Source organism: Rhinichthys klamathensis, unplaced genomic scaffold (assembly GCF_029890125.1).
Source record: "Rhinichthys klamathensis goyatoka isolate OS25496 unplaced genomic scaffold, OSU_Roscu_1.1 h1tg000150l_1, whole genome shotgun sequence".
In the NCBI taxonomy this organism is placed as follows: domain Eukaryota; kingdom Metazoa; phylum Chordata; class Actinopteri; order Cypriniformes; family Leuciscidae; genus Rhinichthys; species Rhinichthys klamathensis.
In genome coordinates, this window is record NW_026606685.1 from 1,106,076 (window position 1) to 1,124,263 (window position 18,188).

Sequence of the window (18,188 nt, forward strand, 5' to 3'; positions counted from 1 at the left end):
AAGCCTGAAAGGACAATCAGGAGGACCTGAAAAGCGTCACTAGCATATCTTTCAACAGATATCTCTCTGTAGACTGCAGCGGCCCCAAGTGGAGATTGGTGGTACTGCAGAAGACATTTATATATTTATTATATATTTCTAACATTTATTTTTGTATTTCACTAATATTACGGATCAATTCAAATCGATTTAAATACCACATCCATTTGAAATTGTAATCTGTTCGTTGTCACTGATCATTATGTTTACATAAAGAAATATGCAATTTCACATTTCGCTATTGAGGTTCTTTATGTAAGTTTAGTTTCTACAGCCTATGATTTATATAATTAGTATTTTGTATGCCTATAGTATATAAGAAATGAGGAAAACATCAATGCATGGGGAAATAGTCAAATCTGTTTTTACTGATACAAACCGCTATAGCCTAAATGTGTAAAAACTCTTTTTGTAATTCTGAAAACTGAATTTAGAGAATGTTTATCTCAAACCTAGTAAAACCTGAATGCATCCAAATAACATGAAAGAAAAAACATAAGTATGGCCTGAAAGGCTTAAAAACAGTAGAAGAAATGGCAACAACACATTAATTAAAGGAAAAATCTTAAAGGCATGATATTCTTTTATTTACAAATTGCAAATTGTCCAGTATGTAACAGCTTTAAAACATATCAACAGATTTCATATGATAAATATCACACTAAATATAACACTTTTAATTTCTTCGATTACCACTGGCACTCAGTGATTTCTAAAAGATTTACAAAGCAAATACTGTCCTGTATTCTGTCAAGGCAACATTTCCAGCATCATTTCGTTTAAAATACACAAGAATCATTTTGTACCACAAAAAAATATGAATTCATTTCTTTTTTTATTTGATCCATAATCTTTAAGGAATCTATAAAAACAGTTTTTGCCCCCCCAAAAAAGATAAGTTATAAAATAAATGCTTTCAAAGAAGTAGCAGCCAATGGTCAAGAATGTAAGCGATGAGAATACACAAAATTCTGCAAGAATTGTATGCATCACAGACGTCCAAAACATCGTAAGAACATCATTTGTTCGGACAAGGTCGAAGCCCCTGATCGGAAATCAAAGAAACTGCTTGGAAACATCTGGATGACTGAAGCCCGCTGGTATTTTCAGCTGATCTGTCGACTCTGAGGAGAGAAGGAAGGCAGTGCTGGTCCACGCTTTTATCCTGAGAGTTTCTCTTCTGCCTGGAGACATCTGAGCACATACAAGATGACCTGGTAGCAGAAAATGTATTGTTCCTGGAGGGGACAACAGGAAATGTTATGTGAAAAAAGACAGCAGAAGTGAACTTCAATTAAATTCATAGTTAGTTATGAAATTCTTACCTCTGTTTGCACCATGCCTTGCCTCTGGAGTCTCATGGTACGTACCACATCTGATATGTCAAACTAAAGAGAGGAAATGTGGAGAGCATATTACATGTAACTTAATTTCACTTTTATTAATCACAAAGCTAATAATGTACAGTTATATAATATAATATATTAATATATTATACATAATGTTCTTAAAGGTGATCGATTTGAGCCATTTCACTAATTTTGCCATTAAACTATTCATACAATTTATGTTATAAAATGTATTATAAAGTGTTACTAGAAACAAACATACATGCATACATTCAGCCAGACAAAATTGTGATTATCGCAAATTAAATCCAAATAAAAATGCTTTTCTAAAAGTAACACCACCAAACATTACGAATTTAAATTCAAGTCAATTGCTCAAAGAACAATGACAGACTTCTATATTTTAAAGGTGACACTTACATCTGCATCTTTGCTGATCAGTCCAAGAACCACGTCGATGCAAATGAGCGTTCCTGATCGGCCAATCCCTGCACTGCAGTGAGTGATGATGGGGCCTGATTGGTGGATGTGTCTCATGTAGGAAATGAATGTCAGGAGCTGTTCTGGTTGAGTCGGGGTTCCATGATCAGGCCAGCCTGTGTAGTTCAGATGAGTGACTCTCTGGATCTCACTAGTCTAAAAGAGAATGATATACACATATGATATACACATATGCAGATTTATGCATTTAAATCACTATATCTATAAGCGTATTTATAAAGATATTAGAGCTGCGTGATTTGGGGGAAAAAAATGTAATTGCTATCTTTCTGATAAAAATGGCTATTGCGATTTGAAATTCCTGATTTGCTGTGCTTGTTCGAAAGAGAGCGAGAATAATAATAATTATTATTAGTAGTAATAGTATTAGGAGTAGTATTAAATAAAATGATTAAAATAACTTTTAAAAAAAGGGGAAAAAATAAATATTACTATTGTAATGTCACTGTAAAATAAAAAAATGAGCATTTAAGAAAATAATATAATACCAATATTATTTTTAGTGCTATCAAATCAATTAATAACATGTATGTGTGTGTGTATGCATGCATGTATGCATGTATTTATGTATGTTATATATATATATATATATATATATATATATATATATATACACTCACCGGCCACTTTATTAGGTACACCTGTCCAACTGCTCGTTAACACTTAATTTCTAAGCAGCCAATCACATGGCGGCAACTCAGTGCATTTAGGCATGTAGACATGGTCAAGACAATCTCCTGCAGTTCAAACCGAGCATCAGTATGGGGAAGAAAGTTGATTTGAGTGACTTTGAACGTGGCATGATTGTTGGTGCTAGAAGGGCTGGTCTGAGTATTTCAGAAACTGCTAATCTACTGGGATTTTCACGCACAACCATCTCTAGGGTTTACAGAGAATGGTCCGAAAAAGAAAAAACATCCAGTGAGCGGCAGTTCTGTGGGCGGAAATGCCTTGTTGATGCCAGAGGTCAGAGGAGAATGGCCAGACTGGTTCGAGCTGATAGAAGGGCAACAGTGACTGAAATAACCACTCGTTACAACCGAGGTATGCAGCAAAGCATTTGTGAAGCCACAACACGCACAACCTTGAGGCGGATGGGCTACAACAGCAGAAGACTCCACCGGGTACCACTCATCTCCACTACAAATAGGAAAAAGAGGCTACAATTTGCAAGAGCTCACCAAAATTGAACAGTTGAAGACTGGAAAAATGTTGCCTGGTCTGATGAGTCTCGATTTCTGTTTAGACATTCAGATGTTAGAGTCAGAATTTGGCGTAAACAGAATGAGAACATGGAACCATCATGCCTTGTTACCACTGTGCAGGCTGGTGGTGGTGGTGTAATGGTGTGGGGGATGTTTTCCTGGCACACTTTAGGCCCCTTAGTGCCAATTGGGCATCGTTTAAATGCCATGGCCTACCTGAGCATTGTTTCTGACCATGTCCATCCCTTTATGGCCACCATGTACCCATCCTCTGATGGCTACTTCCACCATGTCACAAAGCTCTAATCATTTCAAATTGGTTTCTTGAACATGACAATGAGTTCACTGTACTAAAATGGCCTCCACAGTCACCAGATCTCAACCCAATAGAGCATCTTTGGGATGTGGTGGAACGGGAGATTCGCATCATGGATGTGCAGCCGACAAATCTGCGGCAACTGTGTGATGCCATCATGTCAATATGGACCAAACTCCCTGAGGAATGCTTCCAGCACCTTGTTGAATCTATGCCACGAAGAATTGAGGCAGTTCTGAAGGCAAAAGGGGGTCCAACCCGTTACTAGCATGGGGTACCTAATAAAGTGGCCGGTGAGTGTATATATCTATCTATCTATCTATCTATCTATCTATCTATCTATCTATCTATCTATCTATCTATCTATCTATCTATCTATCTATCTATCTATCTATCTATCTATCTATCTATCTATCTATATATATATATATATATATATATATATATATATAGAGATATATATATATATAGAGAGATATATATATAGAGATATATATATAGATATATATAGATATATGTGTGTGTGTAAAAAGTTGTTGTTTTTTTCAGCATTCTTAAACCGTTTTCAACATTGATAATAAATGTTTCTTGAACAGCAAATCAGCATATAAGAATGATTTCTAAAGACTGGAGTAATGATGCTGAAAATTCAGCTTTGCATCACAGGAATAAATTACATTTTAAAATATATTTAAATAGAAAACATTTATTTAAAATTCTAATATTTTACAATAACACTGTTTTAACTGTATTTTGGACCAAATAAATGCACTTATTTTAAAAACATTAAAACCTTTTGAACGTATATATCTCTGTCTGTTACCTGGATGTCTTTGACCTCTATGAGCCGGATGACAAAGTTGTCCAGGTGCTGATCTTTGACCAGTGTGATCTGCAGCCGGTCGTCTACCATCTCGGGTGAGCGGGGCGTATCGGGCCAATACCTCTGACATTTCACTTTCCCTCCTTCCACTTCCTGTGTCATCATGGCGATCACGTTGGACTTCTGCTCCCAGACCATCTGCCAGAAGTCCCCGAGCGTGGTGGGCAGCGGCCCCTGGCACGCGATGTACAGGAACTTCTCGTCTTTTACAGGCATCTTGATGAAGTTAGCATTTATGTAGCCACCATCCTTTCCCAACACGACCCTGGTTGTGTCAACTGAATCATGACAGAGAGCAAGAGATGATTATTAATATGCAAAAAAAGTTCAGAGAAACATGCTGGGACATTGTTTATACATCAGTGTTTCTCCTAACTCACATGGAACGATGTTCTTGTAACGGTTTTTCTTCTTGTTCTCTTTGGTCTGGCCAATCAGACATTCATCCAAGGGGCGCAAATTCTGCAGGTTCTTTGAAAGAAAACAATATGCACATAAAAATGTATTATTTAATCACCATATTAGCATCATATGCTATACACATGCCAAAAAAGATATCAATAAATAATAAAATATACACTGCGATTTAAAAGTTTGGGATTGGTAAGATTTCTTTTATGTTTTTGTAAGATGTCTTAAGCTCACCAAGGCTGCATTTATTTGATCAAAACTACAGTAAAAACAACAATATTGTGAAATATTTTTTTCAATTTAAAATAATTGTTTTCTATTCGAATATAGTTTAAAACGTAATTTATTCCTGTGATTCAAAACTGAATTTTCAGCAGCCATTATAAATGTCTTTACTGATCAATTGAACGAATTCATGCTGAATAAACATTACTTTAAAAAACAAACATGTACAATTAAACTTCTTTATGCACATAAAATTGTTCAGATACATAAAAAAAAATAAAGTAGGCTTTAAAGGTGAAGTAATTTAAAGATGTTTTAAAAATGTTTCTAATAGAAGAAAGTGTGGTAACACTTAACAATAAGGGTCCCATTAGTTCACATTGGTTAATGCATTGACTAACATTAAGGAATTATTTAGTTAAAGTTAACATCAGTTAATAAAAATACAACCGTTCATTCTAAGGTCATGTTAGCTCATAGCGCATATAAACAGATGAAACTTTGGATTTGAAATATATTAGTAAATGTTGAAATTATGGTTAACCTTTTAAAAGCTTTAGAATAAAATTTCCATGTGTATTTTTCACTTTTCATGTGGACTAATGTAGTAAACCGATTTTAACAAACGGAATCATATTGTAAAGTCTTACCGAAATTGCTTTAATACCGCAAAAAGTACAGATGTTATCTTTAAGTATATGGTACAGTGAAATATTTCTGCACCTCAAACTCTTGCAGAGGAACTTTCTGCTCCAGCAGGCCTCTCATCATACGGACTATAGTGTTGAGGTTAGTGGACGTGTAATGACCGTCAGGAACCACTTTAACCAGCGGCAGGGACGTCAGCTCATCCTCAGTAACAATGGGTCCATCTGAGAAAGAGAGAGAAGAAAAATAACATGCATTACCGTTTCAATGAGACAAACGGTGGTTTCAACAGCAAAACAGGTTTCTGCTGATTGACCTTCAGTGAATTTAAGGTTGATGTCCTCTATTGGCAGCTCATCGCTCCCCCATGTGATCTCATCTTCATCCAGCTGGCCTGACGAGGACTGCAGGGCACTAAGATTTGATCGTAACAAACGTGTTAGATTTAACTCTGGCTGAATTTAGGAGGATGTAGTTATTAGTTTCAGTTATTCCTGAAGCTCAAACAGAAGAGCATGACCTGATCATGCATAACAAGCGAGTGCTTTCACTCTGACTGTGTAACAGATCTCTACAGACAAAATAAAATGAATTCTGGGTGAGGACACCATTTATCTTTTATAACAACCAAAATGATAACATGGTTGTTGGGAGTTGGTCACTGAGAATTATTAGTGATGATTTATTGATGTTTTTGAAAGAAGTCTATTTAGTAGGCATTTATTTGATAGAATATCAGAAATATTTTGAAATATTATTACAATTTAAAACTATTTACTTCCTGTGATGACAAAGCTGAATTTGAACCAGCCATTACTCAGATGATAGAAATCATTATAATATGCTGATGTGCTGCTCATTTAGTATCAATTATTATTATTGGCAGTTTCTGCTGTTTCATATTTTTGTGAGAATCGTGATACATTTATTCATTATTAGTTGACGAATAGAAAGTTAAAACAGCATTTATTTGATATAGAAATCTTTAGTAACATTATAACTGTCTATTTGACCAATTTAATGCATACTTGCTGAATAAAAACTTTTGAACAGTAGTGTAGATCCAAACAACATTTAATATACACTATATTGTAACTATAAATTGCAGTCATGTTTACCGAATAGAAAGTGTTTGGGTGAGAAGTCTTTTTTTAAACAATATTTGATGTTGCTTAAAAAATACTTTTTTTGCAGTTTTGCACTGCATTTTTAACCATATTTTCTGAGTTTAAAATGTAAGCTGAAACAAAAACACCCACTGTAGATGTGAAATTAATGAATGAGTCCTATGAGAGTTGTTCAAATTGTTTTCATCTTCCTCACCTGTCGTTCAGTGGGGCATCAACATTTTCTTCCTTCCACTCAACCTTCCGAGATGTCTGAAGACAGAGGAACATGAATATTAATCTGAACTATGTGCTGTTCCAAGTCAATACAGTTGCCTTAAAGTCCATTGTTATTAGATCAGATCTTATGAACTATATTTGACTGCTGTAAAATTGCAGATATTGAAAGTTGAATTACAGATGGCCGTACCTCTGGTGAGTCTTCGGGCAGAGACGAGCCGTCACAGTCTGTGTCCTCTGATAGGTCATCACCACTTCCTTCTGTTCCCTTGCCTTTCTCTAGAGAGCCTGTGTCATAGTCTAGAACACACACACACACACACACACACACAGTAAAATACCACACTCTCACATCTTCAGGTGACATTCAGATGAGCCATCTGCTAGAATGACGTCTCTTATGGGGTTCTTATAAAACTAAAGCCATAAAAATGTTTGCTATTTGAAATAAAATTTAATTAAAAAAAATATTTGCAAAGGCAAAATTTTTCATTTTCATTTACTTTAAATTGACACAAATGTAAAATAGAAATATAAATTAATAAAGACTATATAAACATAAAAAAACGAATAAATTACATGCACACAAAATTACAAAAAAAAAATCTAAAAATTAAAACTTAAAATATTATTTTTCTATATTTTCCATTTTGATTTTAATTGTATGTAATTAATTTTATAATATTTTATTAATATTCAATAATATATTAAAACATATAATAACATTACAGTTAAAACACTATACGTTTTTAAAATATGTTATTACTATTTAATACAATTTGAACTAATTCAATATATATATGTGTGTATATATATATACACACACATACTATACAAACTCACTTTTGTTGCCAGCTATTTTGATAATAATGGCTGTATGTTGAGTTATTTTCAGAAGACAGAAATATATACTGCTATACAAGTACCACATTGACTACTCTAAAATATATCCAAGTTTCATTTCTATAGTATTGTCCCTTGAGTTGTGAGATACTGCGTATGTGTGTGTGTGTGTATATATATATATAATATATATATATATATATATATATATATATATATATATATATATATATATATATATATATATATATATATACACTAAATTAACACCGGTCATGTGATCTTTATTGTACCTATCGGAGGGAGGGGAGGTGAATTGATGCTCTTGCTTTGCTCTGATGGCGTCTGGAGTTTTGTTTTCACGCCACTGTCTTCACTCACATCTGAAACATCACACAACAATAACAGATTTTTATTAGCCCTTTTTGTAAAACTAAATTATCCTTAGGCCTGGTTTCACAGACAGGGCTTAGATTAAGCCAGGATTAGGCCTTAGTTCAATTAGGACATTTAAGTAGCTTTTATAAACATGCATTAGAAGAAAACATTACTGGTGTTCATCTTGAGACAAAACAATGGCACTGACATATTAAGATATGACAGTGCAAGTTGCTTTCAGTTAAAACAGCTCAAACATGCATTTTAGTCTGGGACTAGCTTAAGCCTTGTCTGTGAAACAGGCAGTAAATAAGAATTACCCTTTCATTAAAATAACATTAAAAAAACATGTATCAATTCATTATTTATAACAATAAATATTAAATATCTATTTAAGTCTTAAAGTATATTAAATGACAAAATGTTTTATTTTTATATATAATATTAAATATGTTGTTTTTATATATGTCATTTTTTTAATTACTATGTAAATAAATGAAAAAATGATTGGACAAAAAAATAGATAAACAAAACCTGACAGTTCCGGGCATTCATTCATTCTGCTTTATTAATAACCACAAGGTTGTTAGCGTGCAGACCGTACCGTTATTGCCATTAACACCGTTGGATTTGAGAGGCAGAAAGCCCAGGTACGTGTTGGGCATTTGGTCAGGTGGACGGGAGACGATGAGGTGCACCAAGCCTTTAGATTTACGAATGGTGGTGACGGCTTTAGAGTGAGACACGCCGATCATCAGATCGTCATTGACCTGTACAAAAACACAACCAGCAAAATTGGCTTTCGGAAGTTCAATTTAAAAATGCAACTTAAAAAAATGGGTGTTAAGTTTAAAAACATCGCTTATGTACCTGGATTAAACGATCGCCAACTTGCAACGTGCCCGCAGTGTCTGCGGTGCCTCCAGGGGTGACGGACTTCACGAAAATACCCCTTTCTCCACCAATCACAGAAAAGCCCAGGCCCCCTGCTGGCGGCTTCTCCAACTGCAGCTTCACAATCTGCTCCTGGAAACATTTTAGACAAGAAAAGAGTGAAATAAAGAAGGCAGAATGAATGAGATGAGGAAAAACTGGAGAAAACTTACACAGGGTTTCTGCAGGTATCTTCAAATTAAATGGAATGCTTTTTAATGCCATTTTTTAAAACATTTTTAATGCCATACACGACCCATGACTAACCACGGATATTTTTATCCTTTATCCTTCTTTATTTTGACCACCAACGGGCTGCTGCAACCATGTCCTAAATTGTTTGTCTTCCAGCCACTTCTGCTGGAATTTGAACTTTCCCATTTTTCTGGTCTAGTTTTATTCCTGTTGCTCCAGCTGTTCAAAATGCCCGCGTCACCTCCGCATCACGACAATTTTGCTCCGGCCGGGAGCAAACACCAAACGGGTTCCGCGTGTTTAACGTACATATTTTGCAACAGCAAATAAAAATGATTAATTATGAAGGCTATATTCAAATAAATTGATAATATAACATTTCCTTCAAAACTCTCAACATTTGTAATGCCTGTAGGATTAAAATGTAATGCTTTTTAATGCCATTTAAGGCCTTAATTGTAGCAAAATCCATTTAATGACTTTTAATGCGTTTTAATGCCTCGCCGAAACCCTGTTACAAAAGAAAGCAAGCCATAATGACAATAAAGCACAATTACAGTGAATTCAGTGAAGGAAGAAGCCTCAATGTTGGCCATTCACGGAACACGTTTCCTGAAAATCTAGTCAAATTCCTCTCACCGGCTCCTCTTGTAACGCAGACCGCAGAAATCTGACCAGTCTTTATGACCTGGCTCAGTTCAATTTCAGGCTGTTTGTGTCCCGTCTCACATGCCACAAACAGCACCCACAGTATAATAGTTTCTGTTTCTGAAGTCGGTCTATTTAGTGATAAAATATTTAGCCAGAGCAGCACCGATCAATATTAGGTAATAGTTTACCAGAGGTTCTACAGGTTCTTACCTCAGCAGGACAGATACCGGATAGGGCCTCTAATTCGTTACGATCGTTGCTATGGAGATAACCTATGATACAAAGAGAAAGAGCAAGAGAGAAATGAGGTCACTGTGTAAATTACTCAGCTTACAACCAGAGTAACAACTAACTACTAACTAGAGCATCAGAATGCCAACAGTCAAAAGAAAAATAAACGGTTGATACCATTCATTTAAGCAATAAGTCACACAAGATCATGTGATTTTACCATACAGTAGTTAAGGGGTAATGTTAGCTAAAAGCAATAATATAATATAATATAATATAATATAATATAATATAATATAATATAATATAATATAATATAATATAATATAATATAATATATACATTTAGGCTTCTGCTTCTTGCTCTGTAAATGACCAATCAGAATTCAGTAAGCAAATATTATGATGACATCTTCAGTGTGTGTTACATTACATCAACATTATCAGTCAATGTAAACTTTACAAACTTACCATTTCTTTCTAAATGTATAATTTCTTTAACCGCTTGAAATTTATTGGCTTATTTTAATAGATTTTATATAAATTTTCACAACTCATTTAGCATCACTTCTACATTACCACTCAAAAGATTGGGGTGCGCACCATAAAACGTACAACTTTTACACCATAAAAATACTACTTTCCTTTAGCAAGCATGAATTAAATTGATCAAAAAGTGACAGTTTAAACACATTTTTAATATTTCCTTTTTCTTTTCAACTTTCTATTTATCAAAGTATCCTGGAAAACAATGCTTTCCACAAAAATATGAAGCTGTTTTCAACATTGAGACCCAAATCAGCATATTAGAATGATTTCTGAAGGATCATGTGACACTGAAGACTGGAGTAATGATGCTGAAAATTCAGCTTTGCCATCACAGGAATAGACGAAGTTTAAAAAAAAATATTAAAATAAAAAAAGTTCTTTTAAATTATAAAAATATTTCACAATGTAAAAATGTTGACTATTTCTTAATAATAAAAAATGCAGCCTTGGGGAGCATTAAAGTATTTTAAATCAAACCGACCCCAAACTATTGAACAGTGTATGTGACTAAATTTTGGCCAAAAACTGTGCAGGTACAGCTAGTTTATGTCCCACTACACTTACCGTTCATACTCTGGGAGACTTTAGAACTGATGTTATTGTTTAGTAATGAAATCTCCTCCTCACCCGGAAAAACAGGCTTCCCATGCCTACGGAAATATAGTTAGATAGTGGCATCCGTCCAGAAGTTTTACAGTTTCACACATATCACATAACAACTGACAAACAAGTCCATCAAAAGAATCTTCCCAGCACCTGAATAATTCGATCCTTTTTGCATATTTGAATGAACGTCGTAGTGTTTTTGGTGAACATTGCGAGTGTTGTCGTGTGAGTAACTCACCTGGTGGCTTTGAGACTAAGATTCCTCAGTGACAGCTCCAGAAGTATGCGGCTCTCGCTCAAGGTCAGATCCTGCGTCGGAGCGCCGTTGATGTAATGTATGATATCCAAGTGTCTCAAACTGCCTTCAGCAGAGGCTACGGATCCTGGGATGATGTCCTTCACGTACAGTACTCCCAATCCACTGTCACTTCCTCCATCGAGAACCAGACCTACAAGAGACGGCCACACACACCCAGTAAACAAACACTAAGTGATCCGGCTGCTCTAAACTCGAACACCACCTTCTTTCTTCTTTCACTTTTTTGTCAGCAAGCTGAAATCCGACACCCTTATCTAGCTTGTTGTTGAACCCCTTGAGCTCATTTTTCCAGTGAAACGCAGGTGGGCTTTGTTTATGCTGATGGATATCTGTGTTTTTGCGTGACCTAGTAAATCCCCCATTGACCTCTGACAGTCAGATAACACTAATGCGCCACATGTATCGGTCAAACGCAGCAAAATATACTTGCCCAGCTGGATTCTGGGCATTTCCGGGAACACCATTGAGTTGTAAAGAGGATCAGTTACAATATACCTTGATATTTCCATTACCTAAAGGCTCGTCGTGACACTGAAATGTGATGTCGGGAAGGAGGTGGGCCTCTATTGGTGGTTTGGGAGGTTCTAGGACACGGCCTACCACCAGGTCCACGACTTTGGGGGCGGCACGCACCAGGTTGACCACCTCTGTGTGATTCATGCCAGACACCTCAGTGTTATTCACCTAAAAACAGAGGAAGAAGAATGAAGATGCATAAGTAACAATGTGGAAAATAAATTAAAATGTACGTTTTGTAGCTTGTAGTGCATATGTGTTAGCTTTATATGCTAGTGTACTTCAAAAAGCCAACAAAAATGAATCTATAGAAGACATGTGGACCAAAAAATAGATAAAAATTATTGATGACTCTAGTTTTCAGGCAACTATACAAATGTAGATTGGCTATATATATATATATATATATATATATATGATAATGTTACAAAATATTTCTATTTCAAATAAATGCTGTTCTTTTGAACTTTCGAATTATAAAAGAATCCTGAAAAGCATCTTTTTCTGAAGGATCATGTGACACTAAAGACTGGAGTAATGGTTGCTGAATGCTTTTTGTAATAATATTTCATAATATTACAGCTTTCATTGCATTATTTTATCCAATAGATGCCCCTTCGCTGAGCAGAAGAGATCCTACCGGCCCCAAAGTTCTGAACATTTGAAAAGTTTAATAGAAAATATGTCAAAACAGGAAAGAGAACTATATTTTCTTGATAACTTTTCTCCTACTTAAAAATTATTCAGATATCGGTGTGGATTTCTTTTACCAGCTCTATCAAGCTTTCAAAAACGAGTTAATCTGCAAAACTAGATAAGAGTAAAATTGCACCCATCCCTATGCCAACAGATGATAATATCGTGGTTCGAATAGTCAGATATCGCCAATAGCTGATGTCTTTGATGATAACCAAGATGATATTAGGCTAATTTTCCCATTATTGTATAAATTGTTATTCTTATTAGACTATTATTATCAAATTGCCCCTCCATAGTAGTTTCACATCAACATCACCGCCTATAGCCAGCACTTCATCAACATGCGCATGAAATAAGGATTAGTTTACATTGAAAATGTTTTAAAAACAGACTACAAAACTACAGCCCGCATCAAAACTTCATTGCAAGGTGATAGACATATATTCACAAATGATGTCAAGAGTGCTTGTTACAAAAGAGACATCATTTCTTAAACAGAGGCATCGTCATTCTTCAGCATTTCGTTTTTTAGTTGTTTTTTGCATAGCACATTAACAAAAAATATTGACGTTTATGCCTAATAATAATAATAATAATAAGACAGTTATGACAACACAATATTTGTTATTATTATTATAAAAGAAATATATATATTACACACACACAATCAGTCAACGGTGAAAAAAGCAGCTTTATTTCACACACCAACATAAACTACTTGTTTAACACTAAATATTGCGCATGAACCAGGCCGTTCATATTACTTGTTAAAATGCAATTAAAATGCCTTGTGTCAGCAGATAATGTTTGTATAGGTTTGTGGTTCGCGACTCCTTCACCGGCACCATTGCCTTCTTGTGCAAGGCTTGCATGATAATGGAAAAAAAACTGACAATGCGATATTTTGTTTTTTTTTGTGATATATACCGCAGTATGAAAAAAAAAATAGATTTGGAAATTTGGAAAGAATTAATAATTCTATAACGATTGGGGTGATTTTGTAGGGGAGTGCATCTGCATAAAAAATAATAAACAAATTACAAGCATAGATAAACACAATAGAACAAAGATACAAATGAAATAAACAGTGCTTTATGTTTTTCAGCTAAGTCTAGCAGTATTCAGGTACCGAAATCGAAGAATCAAATGGAAAATAACACTGCAGTCTTCACTGTATAAATTAAATATAATTCATCTATTACAGCTAATAAAAAAAAGTGATTTTCACTTTGTATTTTGTTGTTTGATTAACAATAATGACACAAAGTGACAGCAGCCTAATAAACCCGCTGCTGTCTAAGGCCGAATGCACGGATCCAATATAATGAAACGAATCCGTTTTCTTTCTCGATTGTTTGCGTTCACATGAACCATAAGCTAATGTTTACGCGGATACTTGCCATATGTGTCCATTCAAGCACAAATAGATGTGGAAGAGAACGGAATTCAGAATTCATGTGCTGTCTGCACGGCTTTGTGTGCGCGCCCGGAAAACAGCATGTGAGATCCGAATTGAGCTGTCTTTCGTGTCTTCTTGACCTCAAATGGTTTAGAATCGCTTGAATGTTTAAACTGACAGGACCTAAAACAAGTGCAAATGATAGACTTTCTTTCTATGGTAATTAATCCGAGACACACGTGCGTTTCGAACCCGTGGGGCCTGGTCCGTACGGATCAACTACGATCCCTATACTTGACATCGCACATCCAGTGTACGTGTTACCCGTTTTAAATACTTTTATATTAATCTTGTCAGTTTATCAATAAGCTAACAAGCTGAAGACTGTTTACGCCATCTGTCAGATTTTTACATAGATTCATCCACTTCATCCCAAAAACTTGAAAGTGTCTGGTGAACTGAGAGCAAACTTTACAGTTAACTACTAAATAAAACACGCCGTCAAATTATGTTTGAAAGTTTATTATATTGATTATTGGTGCTTCCATAGACATCAGTGTGTATTCTTACAAACTATAATTGTTTTTTTTTGTTAGTAATGAAACAAAATAAACATTAGATGGTTGAAAACATTGAGTAGTTGCGAAAAAGTCTTTCTCTTGCACCCACCCACATGCGCACGATAATATTGTGTATGGGAATTCTCTCAGTCTGACGATAGGACGATCTGAAAATGGAGACGATCGCCCAACACTAATCCCTATTATCATACCATTATCATGCGATCCCCTGGATGCAGGCGGCCGTCTCCTTTAGCAGGGTCCTGGATAATGTCATGGATGTAGCAATTGTCATCCGGCCCTTTAGTGAGGGTGAAACCTAAACTGCCTTTATCAGACTTCACCAGAGAGACCTTCAGCTCCACCTCCTAAAATGACACAAACATTCTTGTTTTAATCATAGCAGAGAAGTCATGCTTTAAATCTACATTAGAAATCCATTCCCGTTAGAAATTCTCAAAAAAAAAGATCATTTCATAGTTGTGCTAATGGTCACTCACCGGGATGAACTCCTCCTCCTGGCCGTGTTCTGGTAGACAGAGGTTAACAGGGATTGGCAGTGGGGGAGGAAGAGGGTCAGGACTGGGGCTCAGGATCCCCCCCTCAGGAAGAGATGGAGATGATGACATACCAAGTGCAGAGCTGTCCAAATCACTGGATAAAGATGACGAACAGGAAGCAGTGGAGGACAGAGACAGGAAATGGAACATGATTAATAAATATGAATTCTGTGTATGGCAACTGGCCTGTGTTTTGAAAATTTTGGGGAAAAATTGGGGAGAAAAATAAATGCTTTGAGATTATTGAAACCAACAAACCAAAAATAAAACATGAAAAAACTTATATTGAAATACAAATAAATAAAAGTATAAAATCACATTTTTGATAGACATTGAAACTAAGAAACAAAAAACTAAACATAATTTTAAAAAAAAATAGTATAAAAGAAAAAAGACAACAGCATATCATCAGACTAAACATGACTAAAAGGCATCGACCTCTTTTCCTGTTATTTAATTCTTTTCATTTCTGCTCAAAGAGATTGTCACAGAAGTCTTCAGGCAAAACAAGCCACGTCATTTTTCCTGCAGATCTCTATCACACTGCTTTCAGCAGTGCAAACAAGCGTGTCACTGCTGCCAGCTGCCATGTTGTGTAACACTTACAGAGTCACGTGACATAGACTGAGCAAAACACACCCACAGGAGAGGATTGGTCCGTCACACCTGAACTCTGTAACCTGGGCCCAATTATATGAAATGACCAAGTCGGCTTATGTAAGAACCCTGGGGCTATGTCCAAAAACTCCCCCTACACCCTTAAATAGAGCATTATTTGAGGGAAAAGCATTTGTAGTGGTGGAAACCACAGTGGACGTTATCGAGTTAACTCATTCAATCCCATACTGCACCGCAATAACGAGTGTACTACTGAAGTACATTCATTAATTCAAATGCATTTGAATCATCTTAAATTACTTAAAATTAAGATGAATTAAATTTAAGATGAACATTTACATTACTTTAACTCCTAAAAAAGTTGAAAACTTATTTTGATAAGTTATACAAGATTCAACAAAGTTTAAGTCAGTTTTATATAATTTAAGTTGAAATGACTTATGCAGTTGTTGCAAGTTAATTGCACTTAAAAATGTATGGCAGCAGCTTTTCTTTTCTTTTTTACAGGTTAGCAAGCACATATATTAGCAAAACACTATATTAGGAGTACATTCCTGACCTTCTGTTGACCTCCGGTCTAGACATGGATTGTCTGGGTGAGTAATATGCAGATCGTACGGTGTCGTCCATATTGGCCTCGTATGGGAGTCTTTCCATGGGAGTTTGATATACACTCCTGTCCCAGGCTTGACTGGCCTGCTCTAGGTTGGCGGGGCTGAAGGCCTCCTCCATCTCGTCATTGTCGGTGCTGTCGCTGTAACTGTCCCTGCGACTGGGAGACTTCATCAGCAACCTCTCCAGAGCCGCTTCCACAGAGCCCACCGACTGCTGGTGCTCCATCTGAGGGGGGGAACTTGTCTTGGGATCAGGCTGGGGCTTGGGACGAGGTTCCTTTCGCGGAGAAGGCACAGGAGTCTGCGGAGCGGGAATTTTAAAGAAATCTGTAAAAATCTGTGAAATCTGTAAAGAACTGCTAAAGTTGCAAAAAAAAAACAAAAAAAAGGTAGGCTACTGGAGAGTTATTAAGATCCCAATAAGACTGAATAAAATAAATAAAAATTAAATAAAATACTCAAAATAAAAATAAATAAGTAATAATTAAAAAAAAACTCAAATGAGACACTCAGAATAAAATAAGACAAAAGATGATAAATAAATCTCAAAACTCATTAAAATTCAAAATAAAACAAAATTAAATCAAATACGCAAAAATAAAATAATTAAATGTAAAAATAATAATATAAAAATTTTAAATAAGATTCAAAATAAAACAAGACACAAAATAAATCTCAAAACTTAGTCAAACTCAAAATAAAATAAAATGAAATACTCAACAAATGAAAATAAAATACTCAAAATATAAAACAATAATGAATGAAATACTCTAAATAAAAAACTAAACCCTAGCCCTAAATACTCAATAAAACTCAAAATAAGATTGTAAAATAAAATAAAAATAAGACAATAAAATAAGATAAAATAAAAAAGCACAATAAAATACAATCTCAAAATAAAATAAAAATAAAATGACTCAAAATTAAATAAAATGGTGGTGGGACTACTTTTCTAATTGAATATATATGGCTGTAATTTATGGAGTTACATCATGTCTTTTCCTTAAATTCTTGAGCAAAATATATATATAAAAGTCATTTAGGTAATGGAACATGATGCTGACACGTAAATTAAGATCAGTGAGACTAAAAGTCTTACTGCAATGGCAGGGTCCATCTCAGGTAAGACCCCTAATTCAGGTCTACACAAGTGAAGGGTCACTTCCTGTCCTGTCCCCCTCAGAGCAGAGATCACCTCCTGACAAACAGCAATAGAAAAGACATTTTTTGTTTGTGTTTTTTTTTTTTTACTTTTGTTAGTATTTTGTTTTAAATCATATTTTTAAATCCTCTCAGACTAAATTAAAGGGTTAACGTACATGTTGTGAAAGCCCTTTGAGTGGCGTCTGATTGACACGTAGAATGACGTCGCCCACTTCGATGCAGCCACTCTCGGCTGCTGGTTGCCCTGGAAACAGCTTCTTGACCCGGACCATGCTGGAACCCGAGGGCTCTCCGGGAATGTTCTCCTCACGGCTGAAACTGAAACCCAGACCGGACGTGTTCTTCAGCAAACCCACCTCAAACGTGTTATCTAGAGGGGTTGAATAAGAAAGAGGACACTGATTTACTCTTCACAACCAGAGTAACCAGCC

At 35.4% G+C, this 18,188-nt stretch overlaps 1 protein-coding gene across 5 annotated transcripts in view; it reads right to left on the minus strand.

The window, feature by feature from the left end:
* Positions 1 to 604: 604 nt before the first annotated feature.
* Positions 605 to 18,188, minus strand: part of ptpn13 (protein tyrosine phosphatase non-receptor type 13) — an 87,152-nt gene continuing 69,568 nt past the window's right edge. For all 5 annotated transcript variants that reach the window (XM_056258280.1, XM_056258278.1, XM_056258279.1 and 2 more), the window contains 21 exons: positions 17,913 to 18,127; positions 17,693 to 17,791; positions 16,539 to 16,894; positions 15,302 to 15,455; positions 15,014 to 15,169; positions 12,140 to 12,311; positions 11,547 to 11,757; positions 11,267 to 11,352; positions 10,134 to 10,195; positions 9,015 to 9,170; positions 8,749 to 8,914; positions 8,060 to 8,149; positions 7,114 to 7,223; positions 6,901 to 6,956; positions 5,894 to 5,991; positions 5,653 to 5,801; positions 4,674 to 4,764; positions 4,234 to 4,571; positions 1,809 to 2,024; positions 1,365 to 1,427; positions 605 to 1,277 (listed from right to left, as the gene is read on the minus strand). In XM_056258280.1, coding sequence (XP_056114255.1) covers positions 1,200 to 1,277; positions 1,365 to 1,427; positions 1,809 to 2,024; positions 4,234 to 4,571; positions 4,674 to 4,764; positions 5,653 to 5,801; positions 5,894 to 5,991; positions 6,901 to 6,956; positions 7,114 to 7,223; positions 8,060 to 8,149; positions 8,749 to 8,914; positions 9,015 to 9,170; positions 10,134 to 10,195; positions 11,267 to 11,352; positions 11,547 to 11,757; positions 12,140 to 12,311; positions 15,014 to 15,169; positions 15,302 to 15,455; positions 16,539 to 16,894; positions 17,693 to 17,791; positions 17,913 to 18,127 — 3,122 coding nt within the window. In that variant the 3' untranslated portion in view covers positions 605 to 1,199. The remainder of the gene's footprint in view (positions 1,278 to 1,364; positions 1,428 to 1,808; positions 2,025 to 4,233; positions 4,572 to 4,673; positions 4,765 to 5,652; positions 5,802 to 5,893; positions 5,992 to 6,900; positions 6,957 to 7,113; positions 7,224 to 8,059; positions 8,150 to 8,748; positions 8,915 to 9,014; positions 9,171 to 10,133; positions 10,196 to 11,266; positions 11,353 to 11,546; positions 11,758 to 12,139; positions 12,312 to 15,013; positions 15,170 to 15,301; positions 15,456 to 16,538; positions 16,895 to 17,692; positions 17,792 to 17,912; positions 18,128 to 18,188) is intronic.